Raw genomic sequence first — 27,158 nt, 5'->3', positions numbered from 1 at the left:
TATGATATGTGTTTTCCAGCTATTGGAAGCTGTTGAGTGTCTGTAGATCACTTTCCTACATTTGAATTAGCAAGATGCATGTGTCATATGTAGAGTTCTCTAACCTGACTTTGCAGGATTTATAGCATGCAAGGCATGAAAAATCTGAGTTTGGAAAGTAATGCAGTAACAATTGCAATTAGCCTCCAGAATCCCCAGGTAACCTTGGGACGTTAAGTTTAAAGTAGGTTGCTTTTAATTAAGTTTAGTGACCAAATACTGCTTTTTCTAAAACATTTTACTGACATTTCTTCTGGAACAAATTGCTTTATAGCCTGAATGTTGGTGCCAGCTCTACTCAATGTGACCTAATGCCAAGAGGTAACAACTCGGGGAAAGAAAATCCAGATTGAAAAAGCCATTTCTGAGCAGGGAAAACTTTTATTTATGCCAAACCACTTTTGTATATGCAGTTTCCTCTTACATCTGATGTAATTTACAGATTTAAAACACTTGCTGGGCTTCTTAAAATAAGAAAACTCTCACTGAGACTGTAAATTGTTGTTGCACTGAGTGATCTTTGACAGTCTATTGTCCCTATATGTGCCACATTAAAGCAGCCTGTCACTGATATTAGAGAAAGCCTTCTGACACCCAGTGTCTTCTGGACCTGTCATACTTTATTATGTTCATGATCCATAGAGGAAAGGTTGCTAATAGCAGACAATGACCCACTGGTGGTAATTACTGTGAAAACATTATTCAAGCTGATTATGTTAATGACAGAAGGATGAGGCATTGCCTAAAGAGTTACTACAGCATTGCCAGAGATGCTTTATTTATTTAACTGATTGATCACTTTAAGGTTTGTAAACTGCCTTCTCTGTATAATAACACTGCATAATCATGTACATACAAATTAAACAATCCAGAGAGCTAAGGCAGAACCGTTGCTGCAGATCTGATTTTTATGTAAAATTTCAAGACTTTTATGGGCTTATTTACATAACAAGTCATGGTCTCCTGGTCATGCTGGTCTCCTTTACCAGCATCAGCTTGATGTGGAGCTGGCTTCAGCTATAAATTTTTATGGTTTGGAGCTAGTGGAACGTAAGAGAATAGTTCACATATTTTAGTAATTTGAAATACATTTTTTATTGAGGAAAACAATGTAATTTTCTTCCAGCAGAACAATCTCTTCCCTAAAAATGTGATGCTTGCACACTTTCCCAGGCAAGGTTATGACTTCTCTCCTTTCCATTAATGCCTGCAGACTGCTCCTCCAGGTGTATTCTCTTTGTCACTGGAAAATCCACTGCAAACCTCTGGGTCTGAGCATCCCTGATCTCCTCGAGCTGGGGGTAAGTATAGCTCACCCTGCTCCCAGACTGGTGAAATCCAAATAGATAAAAAACCTTTAGATTTTAGACGAGGTGTAGGATTGACATGTCCTTCAGCTAGAAAAGTGCAGTCAGAATATTTCTCAGTAAAAATGGTTCAGAAAAGAGATATTAATGGTTGGACTTGATGATCCTAAAGTTCTTTTCCAACCAAGCGATTTCATGATTTTGTGATCTTGAGGGTCTCAAAGAAATTTGCTGACAGCACTCTCTAAACCAGGCATGGCTGAGTTGGTGAAGAAATTGAAGCGGGGAAGCTCTGAGCAAAGCTGGGAGAGTGAGGCAGTGCTGACCCCAAATGGTGGCCAAGGCTTCTCTGCTTCAGGATCAGCCCTCAATTGTCCCTCTAGGCTCAGCCTTCAGGCTCTCAGCTGCCCTCATTATACAATGACTTGAAATCAAAGCAATCCCATTTGTATCATCTTAAACTCATCTGATCACAGACAGAGAGCTGTAGAAATAGTTTGATTTTTCATGTTCAGAAGAGGCCATTCCCCATGTAACCTTTATATATGCTTCTGCAGAATTCTACATATTTTGAATCTATTATTCTGTTTGACAAATCTGACAAAATGGCTAAAACTGAACTGTCGCTAGTGGACATGCAGTATGAAGCAAGGGTTCAATCACAGGCAGCATTTGAGGTTTATTTCAGGAGGCAAAGACCTTTATTTCAGAGTTTTAAACCCTTTTTTTAAGGTGTTCCAATATAGGTTAACCTTACTGGTACAAGGAACAACGCCTCCCTTTTCCCATTGGTGGTACAAGAGAAAAACACTCTCAGAACATGTGTCATTATTTTGAGAAACCAAAACCTTGTTTTCACAACAGTCCTTGAGTGAGATGTTCCCAAAAGACTTTCCCTTGGGAACAGATCAGCCCCTGAGAGCCTGAAACTCTCTCAGGTTCAGAAAAGCATGTCCACACTAAACTGATGTGAAGAATTCCCCTCTCTTTCCTCCCTCCCTGCCCCATCTCATGCAGAAGCATTCCTCTTCTGTCTGCTTTGCAACCCAAGGCAATTTTTGCATTTGCAACCCCTACAGAGCTGCACAGAGAATACATCACAATACTACACCATTTGACAAATTTTCAAATAACATGGCCAAAACATACATTTATGTCAGCCTGTATTAAATCTCTTCTGCACCTTTTTTAGCTGTCATGACTTTGAACTTCTACAAGAAACAGAAAAACAAATCCTTTACAGATGATGCACATAAATAAACCTTTGCTCAAGCGTTCTTTAGAAAAATCAGTGTATCATTGCAAAACGTCCCAAGTTGCACTTCTCTCTCATGTCAGAAAGAAAAGACAAACCAAAGGCTGAAAGAGAAAGAAGGTTTACTACCTAATTTTCCATCTTATTTTAGCTAATACAAAGCAGAATGGGGAAAAAACCCCAAAGCAGAAGTTAACATTTTGCCTTGGTTCTTTCCACCTTTCCTGCAACTGTGTTACTTAATAAAAAAAGCAATCAGATAGACACATGAGTTTTCATGGTTCTCTTTGTTCTACAGACCACAGGGGGCAACATCTGTTTCTCCTGATCCTTTCTCCCCTGTACATGGCTGAGGCTGAGCTGGTGGGAACACAGCCCAGTTGAGGCCATGCCAATGTCTCTGCCAGAGCCTGTGCTTGGGTGCATGTCTACGTTACTAAAGCTATTCTGTCAGCTACTCTTGAATCAACTGTACCTGATATTGCTATTGGTGATTGAATGTTGCAAATCATCTTCATTCCTGGCTATGAAAAGGCAGTGATACTGCTCCAGCTTCCCCAACTGGTCCATTGCACAAATACTGACAAAGTCCCTCACTTCAGAAAAGAGTAATTTAAAACCCAGCTGAAATGTTGGCAATTTGAGTATTTCTGAGGAGAGTTTGGTTCTCTGAACATCCCTGTGTGAGCATCCCATTCTGATATTCAGAGCACAAATCATATTTAGAAATAAAAATTCAATAGCTCTCCCCAGAACTACTGGTTAAAACTCAGACAGTAGATTAAATATTTACTTGTTCTTTCTCAGGATCCTCTGGCTCAACAGAAGAATTTAAAGAGGTACTAAATGCTGAGGAGCCGCTGGGCAGCAGCAACAGAACACCCAGGGGCAGGGCTGTGGGCACAGGGGTGGTGGTTCCCAGACGAGCCCCACAGGATGCAGATACCACATCCCCTCCTCCCTTCTTTGCACTTAGACAGTGTAGATACTGCATAAACCCTTTATTGGGATTTGACACTACAGACTGGAAGTCCAGAAGATCTGCTAAGAGCTGATACAGCAAAGTGCTGAAGCCTGTATCTAAATTCCCCTTAAAAATCACTGCAATACAAACAAGTGCTCTGTTCACGTGGTATGAGTGTGAATAGGTTTTGGTTTGAGCGTGGGGTCATACCTTGGGTTGAAGTGCTTTGAATAAGAGACTGGTTTCCTACAGTTCCTACAGTTAATTTTTATAGGCTTGAGATACAAGCAGTGTGTGGGCACCTGAACTAGTAATTTTGGTATTTAAAATTCAAATTAACTGGGATTACAGACTTTCATGCTTCCCCCCATTTATTCTCAAGTAATATCTATGCAACCATTGAATATTTTGTTCTGTTTCAATTCATTCAAGACTGATGTGGCTGAAGTAATTCTGTTTTTACTGTTAGTGCCAGCTAATATTTCCTTGTATTTTGTTATTCATTGCATTCACTTGGCCTGAAACAGACATTTGATAGTCACGTAAACTACTTTTCAAATTCACTTCTGAAGTGCAATAATATTGGGGTGCCTGGTACAATATCTTCCAGTAGTGTTAGTGCAAATGACAAGATAGATGGTGGTAATAAGGTCAGACTTTCAATGGTAACCCACCTGAGAGGTGCTTTTTTGTGTGCCTTGTAAAGATGGATTATAAACACACACAGCAGCATTAAAAAAACAATTTAGATACAATGATCTGATTTCACTCCACTATATAAACTTTATATCTCTCACATCTTTTATTCCACCTACAGTTTCGTTCTCTCTTGAAGGGCTGCTTGCTATAACGATTGAGCAGTGTACTGAAAAGCCTGAGATCTGAACTAGGCAGCTCTCTGAGCCTCTGTTTGCAAATAGATAGGAATTTATTACAGGAGCAGGGGATGACTCTTAGGAGTTTTGCAGGCTTCTTTCTCCTTTGGGAATGGCTGGCTGAAGGTCAGTGGATATGTCAAGAGGTAATATAAGAGAACTTTGGTGGACTTGCTTTGCAACTCATACTTTTTACGTATTCTATTTCATAAAAAAACCCAACAAAACAAAACAAAACAAAACAAAACAAAAAACAAAACAAAACAAAACAGAAAAAGGAGCTTCAGTGCAATGTACTTTGGAAGTTAATTGGAGCAGACATTCAAGTCTTAAGTAAATCAGCTCTGTATCATTTGACACACAACATTACTTCGATTAGTATGACTTTCACCATTATCTAGACAGATGAAATGATGTACCATGGTAATCAGAATATTAAAGTGCCACTAGCACTTATATATTATGAATATTTACTCAACAAATGAATGCATGATAAATGAGATTGGTCTAGAAATCTTTCTCAGTAGAGAAGATGTGGATTCTTTCTCCCTCAGGAAAGCCTTTCTTGTGCATAATCCAGTTATCAAATTTTCAGTGCATCTTAAGATGTTTCCTTCCCCCTGCCCCCAGAGCAGTTTGTGCCACAGCTCAGAGTTTTCTGCACATACAGGAATCATATGCGCTATTGTTGATGGTCCATGAGGCTGAAAGCTGTTTTGAGACAGTTCTTTTACATGTATTTCTACATCACTTGACCCAACCACAGATAATGGATCCAGATCTGGAGTGTGAAGCCCCATATTCAAACCAGTTTTCACAGTCAGAGCATTGTGATCACAGGGTTAATCTATAGGTGGACTATCTAAAGCTGGGCAAATTAAAGTGCAATGTCAGTACGGATGGGCCTATGCTTAGGGCTATGGATACACATCTTCTCCCAAAATGTCTCAGGTTCCCTCACCTTGGGACTCTTTCTGGATCACACAGGCAAAGTACAGGTCACCATCTGTGCATAAGGCTCATACTCAGGAACTGAGGTGGCTGCTATCCCTCAGAGTGTTTGCAGTTGTAAGCTTTCTGTGAATTTATCTTGGTTCAGTTCTCTGGGGAAGGGGCGTATTTTACTCAGAGAAGCTGTGGGTGCCTCGTGCCTGGAAGTGCTCAGGATCAGACTGGATGGGGCTTGGAGCACTCTGGTCTAGTGAAAGGTGTCCCTATCCCCAGTGGGGATGTTGGAATGAGATGATCTTCAAGGTCCCTTCCAAGCCAAACCATTCTGTGAATCTAAGAACAATGAGAATAAAAGTAGCCTAATGAGACCAATGAGATTAAAAAAGGCACACTGACAAATGCTGACCTTGAGCTCCACGTTGAGATGTGAACCAAATTTTATTTTGAAAACTCAGAGTCAAAGTGAATTGTTAGAGTCAAAGTGAATCTTGCACATCTTTCCTCCATCTGCTTCCTGCCTGGAGCTGAATACAGGACACCACAGGCTCTTCCCATCCACCAGGAAAAGGGGAGCAAATACACAGAGATTGGCTGAAAACCCTAGGAATTCTTACTAAATCTGGTCTAGCACGAAATAATCTTTTGGAGGTAAATAAAGAGCCTTTTTATAGCTAATTTCTGTGTATAACATTGAAATATGATCAAGGGCTCTGGTACATAATCAGGGCTACAACTTTCAAGGTTTTACTGCATTATTCCCTTGTCCCTTGGCTATTGCAGGCCCTTGTGCTGCATGTCTAACATGCAACTGGCTCCCATGTTGGTGTAGAGCAATCATAGTGACCTCGTACTAGCATTACCATGGTAATTTCTTGGCCATCCATCATGTCAGGGTCTCTGTGTCCTTCCACAGAGCAGATAACACCTTCCAGCAGCTGAAGAACTTGGATTGCATCTTATCTAGAGCTCGACATGAAGAGTAAACTATCTTGTTCTTTACTGAAGGGTAAATCAAGTGTCTGCTGGATTTTTCCTCCACATACATCTTAGGAGGGAGCTTTGTTGCATAGCTGGTTGTGATATGGCTCCTGTGTTGACTTCTCTTTACTTCACGATGATCAAGTTCATTCTTCCCAAAGCCTTTAATCTTCCTGGAGGGAAGACTTTGGCACAAAGTTGAAGGTGCTGACACAAACCAACCATACACTCAGTGACCCTCACTGGGACTTGCCCCAGAGTCTACAAAGAAGAAAAGGGGGATTGTAAGAGCCCCTGATGGCAGTGAATGCTCAAGTACAAGATTCTTCCCCATTAACCTGCCATGGACCTTCCAGCAGTTTGACACACAGCAAAGACATGGATGATGCAGCCCCATGCTCCTGCTGGGTGCTGTCCCTCTTTCCCACTATTATTATTATTATTATTATTACTATTATTATTATTATTATTATTATTATTATTATTATTATCCTGCCCATTAATCCTATCTTGATGAGTTCCTCTTAACCTGGAGAAGTCAGCTGTAGAGCCCCAAGGGCCAATGACAAAAATTTTCACCCCTCCACCCTGGAAAGGCAGTAACAAGAAATATCTCCCGAGGCTGAGGTCAGAGAAGCCTCTCACAGGTCTTTACAGTTCAATGTTAGTATTTTTGGGTTCTGATGTTCTATTGGTTTGCCAAGTTTATGGCACCCTGTTCAGCCCCTGTTTACCATTTATGTACATTCCCTAGAATGTTCTCCCTACCCTGGACCCCCATTGGCCCTATTTTGGTGCACTGCTCTGCCCCTGTTATCCTATCGGTTCTCCCTGTCCCAAACCCCTCCTATGCACCACTTTTACCTGTTCCCATTGGACCCTCGCCCTCTGAACCGCCCCCTCTTACCTCATCTATAATCCTGGACCCTCGGCTCATCTTTGTCCCTGGACCCCATTTGAAGCCTGATAAAGCTCCTGGATTTCCATGCAAAGACCTGTTCCTTTGTCAGTTGTCAGCCCATTTTTGGCAGTGTGCTCCAGGCCCTGAAATTGCAGGTTGCTCTTAAGGCTGTGTTGTTGCACGCCACAACAGTCAGAAACTGCAAAATCAAGAAGCACGTAAGGCTCATTTTCTTGGCATGTGTGATGACCACTGATAGGGCTTGCATGTGTGAGTGACATGGTAGATTAATTTATAATAAAAATGCAACTTTCCCATAAATGACATCAGGCAATATCTTTAGTGCTGTACTCATCTGCCTGAAGGGCAAATGCGGTTTTCTATTACTGCTAAAATGCACAATAGCACTGCTCGGCTGATTTGGTTTTATTTTTATATTGTGCTGCCAGTTCAGTTAGAAATCAAGGCAAGCTCTGTCAAGGGCAATAAGGCATCCATCTGACAAAAAACATCCTTCTTCCCCCTTCAAACCATGAGGGCACCTAAGAAATCACTGGTCACTACTGGACAGTGTCATGGTAACTTTGAAAAAGGTGAAGTGCATGGAGTGACGTGCTCTTTAAAGCATTCTTTTGCCCAACTGAAAATGTATTAATTGATCTTTCATAGCACCCTTTGGATCTGGAATAGTAATGCCACACCCATAACACAGTAGGTCTTTTTGTAAAGAACATCCCTTTCTGTCACTCCTATTTGCCTAGTTCATGAAGTTTACAAATCTTTGGGAAAACTGCAGTTCTCATATACTCAGTTAAAATATTGAAGAATTTTTAGAAGTCGTATTAACTCCTGTTTTTGCCTACAGGCCTGGGATGCTCCCTGTAATTGCATCCCTGAGAGCAGTGAATATAGGAGAAGACTGAAGAAGAGGCTTGATTTTTAGTGTTTGATTTTGTGACCTTAAGGACACCCTTTCAGCACAGCTTCTGCTTTGCCATTCCTTAGGATCGGTGGTGGGGCTGGAGTTGTATTTCCTTTGCCACATGTAGAAGTGACCTAACTTCCATTCTCTGTCTTACCTTTTTTATTATAGCTGTCTTGCCATGGGACAGGGGCTGAATGCAAGAAGAGTCGAGCACAAGTTGATTCTCTTGCTTGTTATCTCATTGTCTGCAGTACATAAATCTTGAAAAGTGTGCTTTGCATGGAAAAGGATACCAACTTAATGATACATTTGCTCTAACTATGGCTGGGTGTGCACAGAATCCTAATGCCTGCTGCAGACTCTTCATGGTAACAGATGTTGCTCTCTTTATAAGCAATGCTTATAAAGTAAGTTTATTGCATTAGCTGCCTGTAAGCAGTTTACTCTCTAAAAGATTCATAGAGTAAGTTAAAGTTATCTAATTATTTGTTATCTAATTTAATAGAGAAATGGTCTTGATCTTCAGATATTACACATATAATAATATATAAAATATATAATAATAATATTATAATTATAATATATATGTAATATAATTATTATTATTACAAGGCAGTATGGCAGAGGTCCCTTTCTGAGCTCTGAGGTGCTACTGAATAAGAAGAGAAAGTTGTACTCAAACACAGACGTATCTAGAGATGGGCGGCAACCTGGGAGAACTCACTGTGCTGTGGCTTTTATTTATAGATATTTTGCTGTCCATCCCTGTCCCTCTGCCTGCTCACCTGTCACCATGCAAAGTCCTGCTGCTTCCAGCAGCCTAGCTGGCCCTGGAGACCCCTTTGCTGTGACATCTCTGATGTGTCCCTTATCACAAGATCTATCTCCTGCTGAGTCCCTGTGGAGACTTCACAGCACAGAGCAAAAGGAATGCTCCAAAATGAGTCCAGCTTTTGTAAGCTTATCTTATGGCTAAAATTTTGTTTATTTATTAATATTTAGCTAATTATTCTCTCCACACATAACAGACCTTTCTGCTTTCAAGCTGAAGAAATGTCACCTCTCTCTGTCTCTCAGCTCCTGGCTCTTGAATTGGGGTGAAGGAGGCTGGGTCCATCACTGGGGTTGCTCCACAAACCATGATCAGTGTTAGGTGAGAGGGGACTTGTTTTGAGGCAGAAAGTCCCACTTGCTTGATGGGGAGAACAAGTGAACCCTCTTTCTATTGTCATGCTAATATGTACATCTTATCCTGTAATTCTGTGAGTCATTATGACAAATGGATCATGATAATGTCACTCATTTCCCCAAGGATCTCTCAGCTCTCCAGCCAACATGTAGCAAGCTGCAAACAGTATTTCAATATGAAAAATTGCAGGTGTTTTCTGGATGTCATCCAAAGGAAGGAGCATGGATTTCAGGCAGAAATCAAATCAGACCACATGGAACAATCTCCCTGAACACCCCAGACAGTCAACAGATGGCAACCATGACATTAAGAGTCAACCTGTGCACCTGGAAACCACGGCCAGGAGCAGCAGAAGTGTACATTTAAATTAAGTCCTCTATAAAATCTTTTAATTAGAAAGAGCTGAAACAGCAGAAATGCCTTGCCACAGACTTTGGTGCTGTAGGAGAAATAAAGAACATTTTTTGCTGCATGACATGTCCTGCTGGTTAAATGTAATGATAATCCATATAATCTTTGGAGACCTACTTGATTATCTATCTATCTATCTATCTATCTATCTATCTATCTATCTATCTATCTATCTAATCTAATCTATCTATCCTATTATTAAACTACAGTAATAGCTTTTGCTGGAGTCTACCAGATGAGCATCCTGGAATGGATCTTTTGAGGTTATGTTAGCAGTAGTTAATATTTGCATTGTCTTTACCAGTTTATTCCATTCTGTACGTGATTTGCTTTGGATGTTGGGGAAGACCTGTATTTTCTCCTTATCCCTCTTCATAACAACCACATTAATATATCCTTAGCAAGATTTTTTTATCTTTGGTTAAGCCTGCTGGATAAATGTAATTTATGTAGCCTTCACTTATACTATTTCTGATGATTGAGAAATTAATAATGCAGTTATGTGAGAATCTTACACATGGGTTACCTGTAACTCTGAGTGAGTGTGTAAGTGCTGTTTGGTCTTGGACTCAGGACTGACATAAACAAAAATTTCTAAAACTGAATATTTGAATGTTTGGGTAAATGCTTGGGTATCCAGCTTTTCTCCACAAAAATGTTGCTACTCATAAAAACCACATGAAAATCTGAAAATGTATATATAAAAAGGCAGAAACATAGCAAGTTTTTATTAGGGAAAAAATACTAAATATTATTTGAAGAAGGACTATATATTGAGACACAATATTTCCCCTTTGCTGCTTCTTTTTCTTTGCAGTGACTACAGTTCAAATTCATGTGTTATTTGTGAAAACACTGTCACAAGGTATGTTGGCTTTAATAGAGCACATAAATCCTACATTTGTAGGAGAATAGTTTGTATTTGGTGTGGCAAAAATAGCTGCATGGAAACTGTGGTCCTGGATTTTAATGGACTTTGTTGTTAATAACAACTGCTTAATATTTTACTCGTATATTCTTTTTGGTTCATTTAAACAGCAGCTTGTCTAGGCACTGCAGAAAGGCATAATATGATAAATTAGGCTGAGTCAAAGAGGAGAAATTATTTTAAATGAATACAAACATTTAATTTGTCTGGACTTTTAATGAATTGAAATGCCAATATTACTAGAGTAGACAGCAATGTATATTCTATTTAATTCAGTAAATTCTATACTAAACTTTCCTTCCTTTTTCCTAATCCTTTTAATGTGTTTATACATCACATTACTGTAGTGAAGCACTCTACTGAAGTGGAGTCAGTTTTCCTGTCCTATGGACCACCTTTGTGTTTCAGTCATACACATACACACACCCTTCCTGGTGACTGATGTGTCTTTGGGATCCCCACATGCTCCTGTAGTGCAGGAGCCCGGGTTTCCCCCTTGCTGCCAGAGCTCATGTGCTCCTTCAGCTTCCAGCTCCAGACACAGCTCCAGCCAGTCATGGGGTTCATTGAGTAAATATTTTGCTCTGAGATAAAGGACTGCAAACTCCTGAAGATGCCATATTCACTTTATTGATGGTCTGGAAACTGGCAGCCTGGACCCAGGGCTGGGTGACCCACAGCTTTTTCTGACATTGAGTTTTCAGCAAACTCACAGCATGCTCTGGACCATCCCAGCCTTCCCAAGGAGGTGTGAAAAGAAGTGCAAATCTTTCCATCTGTTAATCTCACCCATCAATTGGGAGGTTCTTGGCAATGGTCTGAAGGGTTTCATGAGCAAGTTGTGCTACACAACCAGCATCCATTAGCTGCCTCTCTCCTGCAACATCACAAATATATTATTTGCCCCTAGTGAGCAATAAAAAAAAAAATAATAAAATTCTCATAGGCCAGTTTGAGTTAACACCGTTGCCACCACAGCCCCTTACTTATTGGTCAAGGCATGCTTTTCAGTGATATTTACAGCCTGGCTTAATAGTGTGTCTTTTTTCTGTTTGCTGCAGATGATAATTCAGGGGTTTGCTTGGCTGACTCAAAGAAACACTTGGAAACCACAGCTGGTGGGTTTGATTTTATTGCTGCAAGGATTTAAATAAACACAAATTGATTCTGTATCATTGCCTGATGTTGTGTGATGACTTTATCAGCCACCCTCCTGCTTTGGTAACGTTTTTAAGGATGTTTGACACAAACACGGTTATAGTTTCTAAAACCTGTGCTTTATTTAGAGTCATAGAATCACAGAATCATTTAGGTTGAAAAAGACCTCTAAGATCATCCAGTCCAACCATTAACCCAGCACTGCCAAGACTGCTATTAAACCATGTCCCCCAGGTGCCACATCTACATGGTTTTTCAGTCCCTCCAGGGATGGTGCAAGCTATGCCACTTCCTTGCCAACCTCACAGCAAGGTGGTTGTTTCTTTCTAATAGCTAATCTAACCCTGTCCCCTGTTTGCTGGAAGCAATTCTCCCCTGTAGCATGTTAAAAGTCAGCCTGTAGCTGTAACTACAGTAAAGCCAGCACCTTCCCTGCTGCCCTTTGTCCTCCCAAACTTTCCCTCTGCTATGTCTGGAAAACTGCTGGATGAGCTGCCAGTGTTGTGTCCTTTGCATGATGGCTGTTACTCCCAGACATTTTTTTCCTGCTAAGTTACCAGAGCTGTCACAGACTGATGTAAGAGCCATAGCTATAGGGCTATAGGGTGTTTGTTAGAGCATCCCAATATCCCTGAGCCCCCTGGGCCTCTAACAGGAGAAAACAAGTGAACTGTGCTTGTTGACCATTGACACAAATTGACTGCTACTTGTGCTGATGTTTTCAGCATAATTCACTGCAGCTTGAACTTGTTGACTATCTGCATAATTTCTCCTTGAATAATTTTACTGCCATATGGGATGCTGCAGACCTTGAGTTGCTGGCTTTGCACACAACCCCTCCATGCATTAACGAGCCTCACTTGATGAGCGGTGAACGGCAACCTCCACATCCCTGGGATGAAGCCCATGATTTCTGCTGATGTGGTTCAAGGAGGGATGGTTTTTTAACCGTCAACCTGTTATGAGAAGCACTCAGGGGTGGTGATGGTCCTGCTGACACAGCCCCTGTGCTCTCACATGAATCTCTGTGGGGATTCAGGGCTCTCCAGACCTTGAGGCAGGGCACACAGAACTGCCTGTGTTGGTGAAAGGAGTTTTTAGTGTACAGAGAGGATTTTAGCCTCCAAAGCTGTCAAATTGAGTATTTTCACCAACATTGATTTGAGCTTCTAAAGTAAAATACTGTTCAAGAAAATGAGCCAGCCTAACCTTGTTATACAGGGAAGCTTAAGAAATTTTTCCAAAAGCTCCTGGCCTTTACCACTTAGCCTTAATGCAAAACTTAACCTCTAGCAGTATCTGTTGCAGTTAATATTGTTGACAAGCTAGGCTGTCTTTCAGTTCAGATTTCATGTCTTAATTAAATAGAATTTGTTTCAGCAAATAGTGCTTGTCAAAAGTAGGATATTTATGCCTTAGGACTATTACAAAGATGCTATTAGACATATTGATAATTAACAGTCTGTATCTCAGCTTTACAATAGCTCCATGTAAAGACAGACTAATTTTTCCCAAGACAAAATGATAAATTAAATACACAGACATGTCCAGCTAATCTTAGATATAAACCCATAGAGCAGTAGTACAATGTGCTTGAGAACACTGGGAGCTCACCTAGTTCAACCCTATTGCTTTGAGGAGAAGCTCTGACACCAGAAGGAGCTGGGGAGGGACCGGTGCCTGGTGTGGTGATAGCTGGTTGCACCAGGGGATATTTAGATTGGATATTAGGGAAAATTTCTTTATGGAAAGAGTTGTCAAGCCCTGGCACAGGCTGCCCAGGGCAGTGGTGGAGACACCATCCCTGGAGGGATTTAACAGAAGTGTAGATGTGGCACTTAGGGACACAGTTCAGTGGTGGCAGGGTGGAGCAATGGTTGGGTTTGATGTTCTAGCTGCCCTGTTGGTGTTAGAAGTTGCTACCCATGGGGGTTTTTGCCAGTGTGGTCCACATGTGAGGGAAGAAAGGGCAATGCCATATAAATGCATCCCATTCTTCCAATAAAAATAGAAATTATGGAAAATTGAAGATATGAAAAATAAATTTTGAAAAAATCACATAAAGACTTCTTAGGCTTAAGAAAATGCCTTACCTTGAGAGAATAAAATATATTTAACAAATCATAAAGAAGACAGTGTATCTCGTGGACTGAAATTATTTTACAGAGAGAAAATACTGAGTAATTGTGGCTGTGGGACAAAGCTGGCATCCTATGTGCCAATGGTAGAACACCAGAACCAGCCAGCTTCAAAGCTGAAGTTGTGTTTTACACACAGTTGACTTTGTGCTGAGCAAGCCTGGGAATGGGAGAAGTGCTGAGGGAGCAGGACTGGCTGGCACTTGCTGCCTGAGTCAGTGTGGGGCATCTTCCTGGAGGAATTCAGCTGTGCTTGACACAGCACATGATGCTCTCTGCCCTGGGGTTTGATGTGCTGATGGTCTGGAGAAGGAGATGGACCATTACACATCAATCATTAGAAAGAAAGGGATGGGGAGAGGGTTGCCCAGAGAAGTTTTGTTTGCCCCATCAGGGCCAGGCTGGACAGGGTTTGGAACAACTTGATCTAGTGGAAGGCGTCCCTACCCATGGCAAGGGGTTGGAATGAGATGAGCTTTAAGGTCCCTTCCCACCCAAATCATACTATGATTCTATGATAATAAGCCAATAGTTAGCCTCTCTTTGTGGTTCAACTCTCGAGACATCACCATTTTTGACACTGTATTTTGAAGTAATTATATTGGATTCAGTATGAAACTGAGTGAAGTCCAATTCAACACTCCAAATACGGAGGAATATAATACAGCAGCTCATATGGAACCGTCTGCAAAACAGGGCTGATGTCCAGCTGAGGAAAATTCATTGCTAATGCTCAGAACAGTATCAACAGGTACAGGAGGTACAGGCCTGCAGGAGCAGCTGTGCCAAATAAGATGAGGATTAAAACCAGGAAATAAAACAGTTGTTCAAAAACCCCTCCCACCCCAAATTCCTAGCCAATGCCTTATTTAAAGAAAAAGAAAAGGGAGATGCCAGCCTGGTTCTCCTGCATGACCCAGCACAGCTCAGGCTTTGCCAGCCCTCAAAGCAAATCCTCTGAAGAAATAATGAACTTTCCTCCACAGAAATTCCAGTTTCTGAAAGTCCATTAACACTGAGTTTACTGTAACGTTAGACAAAACATTAAAAACTCTGCAATTCTCCTTGCAGTAAACTCTCCAGGTAACTCCACACCCTGCTCTGCTGTGGCTACAGGTGGTTGCAGTGCCAGCTGTGTTTACACTCTCTTTTAACTGAAGAGTAGCTGAAGTGCACACGGCTCCTGGGCTGGGTATCTGCTGGCACAGGAGTGATGTGGCCATCAGGCCATGCCTGGCATTACCCGTGTGCAACAGTGGGAGAAACCTGTGCTAACCTGGGAACTGGAGCTTCTGGAAATGCCAGTGATCTGACCTTTGGAAATTGGGATGCTGCTTGTTTGATACTGTGCTTGTCTTGTTTACAAGGCACAGCTGGCTCTCTGCTCTTGCTGTGCTCACTGCCTTCATCTGATGGCTTTGGATAAGTGTCAAAGACACCATAGACTACCACGGGTTAGTGCTGAAATGCTTAAAACTAAACAAGCCTCTGGGATGTGGCAATTTGCTTGGCAGGAGCACCACACCAAGACTCTGTTTATTTTTCTTTACTTTTGTTTCCTTCTAAAGTTAGTATTGTGAACTAGAAAAAAATACTTTTTTTTTTTTTCATTTTGTTTTCAGCTACAAGCATTTTGAAAATATGATCCACAATCCCCATATTTCCTAAACTCATGATAACACATGCAAGATGCAAGAGCCTTTTGTACCACTGAGTTTTTACCTTTTTTCATGATTTTCTGGAGTAAGGGACAAAAACTAATTACAGGGGGAAAAAACCCCAAAGGTAGAGAGCTTCTTCAGTAGACAGTCACTTCTGTGAGGACTGTAAGTCACCTGAGCATCCTGTGCCAAGGCATCGAGAGTTATTAACAGTGGTGTGAAGGCACTGCTACATCTTCTCTCTGGGCTGCATGCTGGTGACCTTTTGCTGCCATGGAACTGAGCAATGGCCATTAATTCAGCTGGTGCAGAGAGTAGATTGGGCCAAGAACTTTACAAGTTGCACTGGTCCTGCCCAAACCATCCTGCTCTGCTTGTACAGGCTGTAAATCTCACTGTACTGTACTGGGCAGCCAGAATTGAGGGTATTTTGGCCAATGCATTAAGCTGGTCTGCACAGCCAGCTCTCATTGCATGGGATAAAAAAAATAATGAGTAATATTGGGTCTGTATTTGCAGCTCCTTCATCAGATGGTTTTTCCTCCACTAGCAGAGAGAAGCAGTCCATTCCTGGGCTTGCAATGCTTGGCTGGGAATTTTTCAACCCACACGCCATCATACCATCTTGTGTATAGAAGGAACATGAGTCTTCCTGGTCTCCAGATGGAGAGATGTCCCTGTTTCATTTCAGTCTACTTTAAAACTTAAACAACAGAAAGAACATAAAGAAAAATCCCTTTCTGCAGAAGTGGCTGGGGGAAGCTGGCAGCAGCTGAGTGGGACACTGCAGTGATGGGCAGGAGCTGTGCCCACATCATATCTGAGGTACCCTGTGTTACAGGTCACAAAGCAGAAAGGAGGTGTGAAACGTGGATTGTGGATGCTCCATCCCTGGCAGTGTGGTTCAAGGCCAGGTTGGACAGGGCTTGGAGCAACCTGGTCTAGTGGAAGGTTTCCCTGCCTATGGCAGGGCTTGGAATGAGATGACCTTAAAGTCTCCTCCAACCCAAACCATTCTCTGATGATTAACTCTAGAAACAGCTGCTGCTGGTACCTGCTGTGGAACACCACGACTGGCAGAGGGGATGTACTTCTGTAGGTTAGAGCTTGGCAGGCTGGGGGAAATGAGCTCTAGTGAGCAAACAGCAGAACTGGAAGAGCCAATTGTAAGATTGATCTCCATTTCCCATAACTTAACCACACTACAGGGCCTTTTTTTTTCTTTTTGGCCCGTGGGAAAATGTACAAAGCAGTGAGTCAGGTGATTTGTGCTGGTTTCAAATGGGAAACAGAGTGGGAATTGCAATCCAATACAGAAAGCCAGTGCTGCTGCTTGCCTTGCATAGTGCACTTCCTTAAGAAAAGCAGGATTTACCCCCAGGTTTTCTAAGAAAGCAATTACTGGAGAGTGAGGTGGTGACTCAAGGGTACATGGCAGATAGGGAAATCCCAGGGTTTTGGGAGGTCAGTGAAGGGTGACAGCTCTACCTGTCACCTGAGAGATGGTCACAAAGCCTTGTACAGGGAGGGACAAAGGTGGTCTTAGGGAAAAAATACAAAGGCATGATGGCATGCCTACATATCTTATGAATAACCAGGTTATTGCACACAGGTCTCCCCAGCCTCTGTTCCTGTTCATTTTGTTGACCTGCTGTAGGATCATACAGGGAATGAGCCATTATCTCCTTAAAGAATTGAGATCTTGACCTGCTTTATCCATTTTACACAGCGCCCAGTGCACTACCAGGCACTCTGGCAGCTAAGACCTAATCACCGTATAAATCAAGTAAATAAGTACCTGTCAACAGGTCATCAGGACTGGTGTTCCTCTTGGGCAAAGCTGTGTTCATGGAGGTCAATGCAGCAAAATGGCCCAAGACCTTCAAGGCTGAGTGTTTTACAATAGTTCCTCACGAAGGCTTTTTTGGAGGGGGGACCAACCCACCCTGCCAGTTCCTATCTCCCACTCATTCTGTAGACAAGCCCACCAAAATATTTTGGTGCTTTTGTTGATTTTTTTTAGTGGTATAAAAAAATAAAGTATTTAATTATAAGAATATGTTAACCATCACAGATTCCAAATAAGGGACTTGTGAGTTTTGCTTCCAGTTTTAAAATGGAATTTTCTTCCATTCAGAAAGTGAAAATATTGAGGGAAATGCTAAGACAAAACAGCATTTCTATCATACTGTTTAACCTCAGTGATGAATGGCAAATACCATTCTGATCTTGGCACTGGAGTCTTAGTCGCAACCAAGGATTTTTTTTCCCATTATTCTAGTGTCAGAACATCCTACTGACATATGAGTGTATAGGATAAGGAAAAGGTCATTAATTCAATTTAGATCAATTTTGATTAATCACCATGATTAACTAATAAGTTAGTAACTAGGAATTTAGTGTGAATTGGTGGAGAACCAAAAGGATAGGGAAAGAAATTGCCCACAAGGAAATTTAGTCTCTTTTTTACAGAGTTGAAAGGCAAATATGAGCTGAAACATTTTTTTGACTATATATAAAATTTCTGTGTCATAAAAAAAAAAATCAGAGTAACAAATGTGCAGCACTTTAATGTCATATTTGACTGTCATTGGAACTGCTCACAAGTATTGTGGACAATCTAAATTATACTTCATTTTCTAAGTATGATATATAACCATTAGGATACTTTAGAAAGACACATCACTAGAACTTGGACTGGAGAGGGAACAAAGGGAACATCTTTGGAAGGTCCAAGTGAGATTTTTTCAAGTGAATGCTATTCCAATACTTTGTGACAAACAGGAAGAGTGAGGTCTGTTATACATCTTTCACAGCCTATATATAAACCAGCCTCAAGAATATTTACCTGAACATATATATACAGATTTGTTTTCTTTTAATATTCTTAGAAAAGTAATATTTGCTTGATCTATGACACAATGAACGTCTCTACAGGGAAAAATTACCATAGGCATAATAAAATACTCAAGAAGTCATAAAAGGTAACACGAGAGCAGTGTTTGGCCTTGGTAAAAGACATTTAGGATGGCTGCAATGTATGGATACAGCTTTGTTCAAGAAAGGAGCTGTGCATATTTAAAGGTACTTACAAAGCTGGTCTTCTCCTTTCTTTGACATGGGATATGTTTCCTAATGGGATGAGTACAAGACCATGGGCACCATGCATCGCTAAAGGAAGGCTATGCTGATCTGTTTCACATGTCTGTGCTGCAATGATGGAAGAGTCTCTTCTAACCCCTATGGCTCGTAAATGATAGAAATGTAGGATTCAGCATATCAGCGTTGAAGGACAATTTCAAGGACTCCATGTTTAATGAATTAATAGGATTCAGCTCCCCTTCTTCATCTGTCAGAACAGATTTTTATATTCTCTACAGAACTGAAGTGGTGTAAAATACCTCAGGTCTACAGCCATGCTAAAATGCTGCTTTTGTGATAAAGTTAAACATTTAAAGCAAAGATTGCCAGTGTTATGTGGTATCCTTCTTGCTTAAAATCCTTCTGTGTGTGTTGTGGAATGGGTGACTTAAGCATCTGTGGAGGGAAATAATTATGACACCACTACCTATGACTGCATGTGTTCAAGGGCAGCTTTTTACAGACTCTGGGCAACAAGGTCCTCAGCAAACCAAGCTGGGTTTTTCCAGAGGCCAGTGGGTGACTCCAATGCTACTGATATTTACCTGCAGAGAGCTTTCACCCACCTGAAGACCCCATTTTCCAAGTGATGGTTACAATTGCTTGGGTGGCAGGACTTCTTGCCTGGCTCTGCTGCCACAGCTGCTTTTGCCCTCGTTACTTCATGGTGATGGATATAGAAAGTTAGAAAAATGCAAGTAGAAAAGTTTTTAATATCTTCCAAGTGTGCAAATAAATGGCTCTATGTTTTTATGGGAAATCCTCTGAACTTTCTCAATGTCAGCTGTTGCATTCTTGGATAATTCAGCTGCTTTTACAAGAATGTCTTTGCTCATAACTAAAAGATAATTGACTATAAACAAGTGTACTATAAACAGAAAGAAAAAAAAATACAAAGAAAAATGGTTTCCTGGTTGTTCTGAGAAGAAATAGGCAAATTAAGGCTATGACTAGAAAATGAGTGAGTTTTCTATTAAAAATAATCTCTGTTATTTTAACTGTTATTTTATGAAGAACCAAGTGGTTTCAGTGCTCCTAAATATTTAATGAGAGAAACCAATGATTTCTAGAAGTGTTGCTGTTTCCAATGGGAATAACCATAACTAATTCTCTTCTCTGCCCCCAAAGAGCAGATTTTGCATATTTTTCCCGAACTGACCACACTCATGAGCTGTGGAAAGACTAATGCCACCTTCTCAACAAAATTGTTTATATAAACTCTGACACCTCCCCCCCCTGCCCCAAATCAGTATTTTCTGGCTTCTACCCAGGCCTGGATGAGTAATGGCCTGGATATTTCATGGTAAATTTCTCAAATACAATCACACAAATATGCACTGAAAGAGGGGGAACTCATCCCATTGCCTTCAGTAGGACTAAGAGCAAAATGAAGTGCAGAAGCAAGCGAGCTGACAGTTACTATTTCTGTGATGCCTCCTTCTGAAATCACATCTGTGAATCCTCTCAAAGCCACCCTGCTAAGAAAACTGATCAGTTTTCATTAAATCACTCTCCTAGGTTTCTCTGAGTTGAAAAGTGCTCTGATGTTTGCTTTCCCTCATCATCCAAAGGTGAATATTCAAAGGTGAATAATCCTCGCTACTGCCGTCTCCCTGTGCTGGGGAGGGGTAGTCAGTGCAGCCAACAGGCAAGGGATAAGGGAAGAAAACTGATGCTTGGACATAACATAAAAGCTCCTCAGTATGGAAAATCAAAATCTGTTTTGATCTACAGAATTACTAAATTTTGTGGCTTGTATGATATCTCAGTGGAGATATTCGCTTCTCAGCATTTTTCTCATAACCACAAATCACACCCACAAATAAAAACTATCCCTTCAAAACCACTTCCTATTAGCAGAGCATACCTTATATTATAAAACTTGCAAGTAGACCAGTGTTGTACCATGAAGCCTATACAGGGTTTTTTTGTCTTTTTTTTTTCCCAGTGTAAAAATATACAATGCTACTGCTCATTTCCTGCAGTGTAAAGGTCCAACTGGTCCTTGCCTGCTGAAGGCTCCACTGCTACTGCCCTTTCATACCTCCCCAACCCAAACCACTGTGTTACCCCTCCTTATACCTGAAACCTCACAGCGTAATGTATTTTGTCTCCCATTTATAACAAACAAAGAATCTTTAGCTGGTGTAACGAGATACTGTCCAAATAATCCACTGTCTTTCATAATTCTGTTGTAGCTGCTCCAGGGCCAGTCTTTGGATGTGATAGGGTCCTTTAAATCCTTCAGTACATTCATTATCCCCGTTGACAGCTCTACAAAAAGCACATCTGTCTGCAGGTGTGAAGTAGCATATATATAGTACTGATTGCCTTCAGTGAAAGAGGGCTGAAACGTGACATCAGAAACGTGTATGTTTGTTTTTAAATCATAAATCAACTTGATTTCCCCTCGGACAGTTAGAGCCTGGACGCTGATCCTGCCGCTGCCCGGCTCGGCACTGACCAGGTAGCGGCCGTCGGGCGACACGTGGGGCGTGCCCGCCACGGCGCCATTGGGGCCGATGACGGCGTCGGTGACGCTGTCGATGATGAGCTGCAGCGCTGCCGAGCGCTTCCTCCTGCACTGCACGAAGTAGTAGCCACCCAGGTGTGTGTAGGCCATGGCCTGAGGCACGCAGCTGTAGGCTTTGAGGTCGATGGTCTTGATGTGGGTCACAGTTTCCAGGTCAATCTTGTGAACCGCTTGTTTTGTCTGGTTAAAAATGAAGCCAAACCTGAGACAGAAAACAAGACACAGACGTCACCTCTGGAGACATGGTGACATGCCTGAGCAAAGAGAAAAGTCAGCAGAATTGGGAACCTTTTATTCTGCTGGTTTTGGAAGCGTGCGCAATAATGCTGTTGTCTCTTGTTGTAAGAAATGTCTTGTTTTAGGGCTTCTAAAACATCCTAGAAGGAGGAATATATTTGAGTTTAAATCAGCAACCTGATCCTGGAAATCTGAATATGTGCTTAGCTTGTTTGAATCTTCAAGAGCCAAGATCTTATATTGGGAAGACCAATTTCTATAGAAATGATATCAAGGTTTGGGTGTTCAGTAGGCTAACACTGACCAGGTTTGCATTTAATCTGTCTGAGATTACAGTCATGAAATTCAATATATACTCAAGCCTTCAATCTCAAAATAGAAAAGGATTCAAAAGAAAGCATATTGCTGTCAGGTTGAGGCCAGAGAGTAACTATATATAATAAAAATAGCTGTGTACAATATAATGCATAACCACTGAATGAAGACCATATCTAATCTCATCTGTTAACTGACAGCACCAGAGGGAAGCTGTGGTGTGTGTTTTGTACCATGGTGCCTAGGAACCACTGCAGGAGGTGGCAAGGCTGCAGTGCAGAGCAGACTCTTAAACCCTGCCAGCCCAGGGAAGGTGTAAAACATTTCTTTAGAAACATAACCAGGGTGCCCTGAAGATAAGGGGTCTTTATTTTCTGTCTCAAGACAGGGCAAGAAACAGTGAGCAGAGGATAAATGTTCTGTAAAAGATATATGCTGCAGCACATCTGACCTTTGCTGAAGATAAGAAAAGGTCAAGAATACCAAGAAAGGTTTCTGCTTAATTTGAGGGAGCCCTTAGCAACAGCCTGTTTATGTTCCCCTGGATTCACAGACACTGACTTAAAAAAACTAATTTTACATCGAGTATCTTTTCATCCATTCAATGCAGACAGAGGGAAACGAAGTGAGTGCTTAGTGTTGTATCTCTTCCTCAAAAGATGTAAAATTGCCTTGTGAATGCTGAGGACAATATGCTTCTCTGCAGATAATACATATTTTGCTTGAAACACTAGGTTTATTTCTTTATTCTTAATCTGTCTGTCAACGAGACACTCAGCAATAATTTCACTTCTATAGAATGAGCCAATGTAGTGTGTGATCCCATGAAAATCACTGGGCTAAGCCTTTCATTTCCCCATTATAGTCATATCCATTAGAGACTTCAGAAAGTATCTGCAGTGGAAAGTTGTAGTGCACTGCGTGTGTGGAAATTGGATATGACACTTGTATTTCTCCTGGATGAATGCATTTTAAGTACACTTTAAAAAGTGCTTTCCCTTACAGCTTTTCTTTTTTTTCTCCAAGACTTCCTTAATACTTGGCCAAATGCCTGAAAAAGTTAAGAAATGTTTTTATCATAAACTTCCATTTAAAGAAATGGATCAGGACATATTTTATGTGCCCACAGTTGCAGAAGAGGCTCAGCCCTTGCATGAAATCTGTGATCTGAAATCTCAAAGCAAACCTTGCTCATAGAGAGTTTTTAATAGACAACAGTCTACCCTTGGAACTAATAAAAATGGATAAATTTTTAGATATCCATCTAAAATAGAAGGCAGCTGAAATACATATGCAGGTGCATTTGCATACAAATATTATTTGGCTCATGGAAGAAATTGCTTAAATGTTCACCTTTCTGGGAAATGCTGGTACTGCCATTTATTGTTTCTGAGTGGAGAATTTAGAACATCATCTCAATGAGTCTCATTAGCCTGCAAGCAATTATTTTTCTGTACTGAGGGTGAGAAAGAACGGACAGAGATCTGGCCCTGAACAAATTCAACAGGAAATCAGGGACAGCATTTGCATATGGAAAACTATAATCTATATTTATTATTTCAGCCAACTAATCACACTTAAGCAAAAGGACAATTAAACAAACAAAAATGTGTAACTGTTCCACCTTGCTGTCTTTGAACCCCATTCTCACCTTCTCAGCTCAGGCTTTAACATTCAGCAGAGTCATCTACCTCCTGGCACTACTATTAGTCATAATGAAATTGTGAAAAAAAACTGGAAATACGAAGTAGAGAGAAATTAAAAATGACAGCCATGAGGCATACATCATTATTTTGTGTTTCAGCAGGCAAAATTATTTATTTTGGAACAGACTCAACATATAATCATTCAAGTGTAACCCCTTCCCTCTCGGTGTTTCCTGCAGGAAACCTACGGTGACTGTAAAGAGTTACATTATGTTTTTTGAGTGTTTAACTAAGTTAAACTATATAGAGGACAGAACATGGTTAAACAGTTGTTATGTTATAACATGGAAAGAATAGTATAAATTGCTTTGCAGTTATCATCAATTTTGATTATGTTAATGGGAGGCTTCCTGTGCCTGCTGGGAAGCAGCCAGCATTACTCCAGGTTATTAGTATGTTAGTTACACAACCTCATTAACCACTACATCACATTAACATTCAAAATTGATGGTTCATTGAGGTGGTTTATTTATTTATTTATTTATTTTATGTACAGCACATACAGTTTTTCTACTCCAGCCAAATCCAATACTTGAACAAGTTGGAAACAGGTGAAAGAACCACACCTTATGCTTTGGCAGAGTAGGCTTTTGCCACTTCAAGCAATATATCCTTGACACAGGTTTCTGCCCAGATCTGTAACAGTTCTGTGGCAAGGAAGGTGATTTTTGGGCCATCAAATTCCTGGCACAAGTAAGCCAGGGCAGTGTGCCATAAGCTGCAGGGAGGGATGGCTGACTAAGGTGAGGTTTGAATGCCTGTGCATGGTCTAAGGGAAGTCCAGGATTGTTTCTTGCTGTTTTACTGATTAGCTGAATAACTACTGGCAATTTCCTCAACCACTTCTCCATTTCATGTGTGAAAATGGGGATAAACATAGTTAAGATTCATGACAAATTCATTCATTCATTCATTCATTCATTCATTCATTCATTCATTCATTCATTCACTCATTCATATCTGTTAAGTGCTTTAAGGTTCTGAAAAAAGAGCAGCATGGTCACCATTATTATTCATTAAAATAATTTCTCACCTAACATGATTAATAATAAGATTTGTAGGTGGTATAAAAAAATCATCCACTCCTTCAAAGGGTGTGTGGATAACATGTGGATCCTCCCCAGCACTCGCCTCTGGAATTACCTACAATAAATACACACAAGGTTGAGCACAGGATAAGCACTGAGTAAGGCAGAAAGGTAAACAGAGATTAGAGACATGCATGGTACCAAGTGGCTCTTTCCAGGGTGCAGTAGACTCAATTGATTAACGACTTCAAAACACTGTTTGGTGTAGTTGTCTTGAAAAGGTGTGCTAGCAAATAGTATTTGAGGCTTGACATTTGTAAGATAAGTACACAACTTGACTTTCATAAGTTGTTTACATCCCAAGAAAGAGCAGTCAAGCAGGAACTTGAGCAGTATGACAACACTAGGACCATAATAATTTATCCCTCACTGTCTAAAGTAAACATTTACTTCATGGTCATATTTATTAACCTCATTTAAATGCACAGTGATAATCTACCAGTGTGAAGGATCAAACTCACAGCAGTTAATTATCACTTTGAAGGAGAAAAACTGTTCATCTATCAATATAAAGTCCAGGCAGGAGTGCAAAAGCGCCCTTTGGCTGAGCCCTGGTCCTGCCCTCCAGCAAAGCACAGATGTCTATGGACAGGGGAACTCGGCTCCTCCACTGCTCCAGAAAGGAAAAGAAAAAATTTTCAAAAATTAAAATGTTAAACACTCAAATTGTTTGCTGGGTTTAAGACGACTTCAGTCCATTCATTAGGACCTTCTGCTCCTCTAATCTGCAGCATTTGAATTTATAGCTACATAATTCATTAAAGACATGCTAAATCCCTAAAAGGTTTATTTCAGACAGCTGTTCTGGTCATGCCATTTCAATTTATTCCAATTAGATTGCTCAAGAAGGATGCCTACCCTAGCACAGTGCTTTCAAGAGACCAGACATTTGCTTTCAACAAGCCAGTAATGGCCAAACAACAGCATCCTGTTAGTTGGTTGCACAGGCAGTTTGATAAATCCCTGATTTCCAGAGATTGAGTGGAAATTTAGATCAACCTCTGCAACAGCATCTTCATTAAAAAAAGATATTTTATTGCATGTCTGTAACCGAACATGGCAGGTTTTAAGAAGGAACTTTGCCCAATTAGTCACTACCCATCTTTTGGGAAAGAAGGTCAGAAGAAAGAAAGGATATGCTAATGCTGATGCTAATCTCATCTCTTTGTGTGTAACTGCACATCATACAGATAACAGAAAGGACTATCTCAGATCTGGAGCCTTCTAACAAGCTTCCAACTGTGCAGATGGTGTGTTCTCTCTAATAATGACATGATTGTGCCATCTCTCCTTTAATTACAGAAATTCTCACAGCTGGATGGAAGAAATTGTCAGAAAGGGTAAAAAGAGCCCATTTTGTCTCCTTATACCCTGTACAGGAAACTCACATCCCCAGGTGAGACAACTTGGTGCTGCTACCCTGGAAACCTTCATTTATATGCCTCAGTTTGGTTTTGGTATTTTTTACTGAAATTGCTGACGATGAGTAGCTGGTCCAGCTACTTTATTATTGACAGTCAGCACTGGATAGAGCATGTGGATGGTAGGGATGGCTCCTCCCATCTCCAGTGGAAGCCTTGGATAGCCCCACAATTAAAGCAGACTCCAATTTGTTGGCTTTTAAGTCAGAAAGCACAGCTCCCCTTCTTCTCTGACTGCTGGGGAATGCTTTAATGTAGACTTAGGAGCAAACACTTCTGGCAGAAGAAGTATTCACATGACACCTGTTTCCAGAAAGGTTGGGCAGCAAGTGCCAGAAAACAACTACCAGAGAATGGGATGTCTGGATGGATCAAATCCGATCCCTCAATTGGTGCCAACTCTGTCATACAACCTACAGCAGCAGAAAAATGCCCCACTAGATGAACACTCCATGTTCTCTGTACTGTCAACAGAAGAGTAAATCTGCCAAAATGATCCAGAAGTGAGAGCTAATTAAGATGTCCAAACTCATGTGCAATGCTGTGTCCCAATGTCTCTGTGGGTCTGGTGGTGTTGAGCATGGAGGAGTTCCAGGATATCACTGGCACCCCTGCTGTGGAATCACTAATGCCCAGTAACACAATTTGTCCCCAAGTTTTTACTTCTCCTGCTTTGGTTTTTTTTTTTTTTTTCCTGCCCTTTTTGCATTTTACTGTGAAAGAATCACAGAATTAAGGATGGGAAAACCTTCTAAGATCATTGAATCCAACTATTTACCCAGCACTGCCAAGCCCACCACTGAACTATGTCCCCAGCTGCCACATCTACAGGACCTTTCAATCCTTCCAGGGACAGTGACTCCACCACTGCCCTAGGCATCCTGTTCCAGGGCTTGAGAAAGTCATTAGTGAAGAAATTTTTCCTAATAACAACCTAAACCTGCCCTGGCATAACTTTAAGCCATTTCCTCTTGTCCTATCACTTGTTACATGGGAGAAGAGACTGATTTCTATCTGGCTTCAACCTCCCTTCAGGG

At 41.0% G+C, this 27,158-nt stretch overlaps 1 protein-coding gene across 2 annotated transcripts in view; it reads right to left on the bottom strand.

The window, feature by feature from the left end:
- Positions 1-18,224: 18,224 nt before the first annotated feature.
- FSTL4 (follistatin like 4) overlaps positions 18,225-27,158 on the bottom strand; it is a 207,026-nt gene continuing 198,092 nt past the window's right edge. For both annotated transcript variants that reach the window (XM_058848655.1, XM_058848654.1), the window contains 2 exons: positions 24,646-24,755; positions 18,225-21,556 (listed from right to left, as the gene is read on the bottom strand). In XM_058848655.1, the coding sequence (XP_058704638.1) occupies positions 20,860-21,556; positions 24,646-24,755 (807 nt within the window). In that variant the 3' untranslated portion in view covers positions 18,225-20,859. The remainder of the gene's footprint in view (positions 21,557-24,645; positions 24,756-27,158) is intronic.

Source organism: Poecile atricapillus, chromosome 13, assembly GCF_030490865.1.
Source record: "Poecile atricapillus isolate bPoeAtr1 chromosome 13, bPoeAtr1.hap1, whole genome shotgun sequence".
Taxonomy (NCBI): Eukaryota; Metazoa; Chordata; class Aves; order Passeriformes; family Paridae; genus Poecile; species Poecile atricapillus.
The sequence above is the reverse complement of the archived record's forward strand: the minus strand, read 5'-3'. Positions and strand labels throughout refer to the sequence as shown.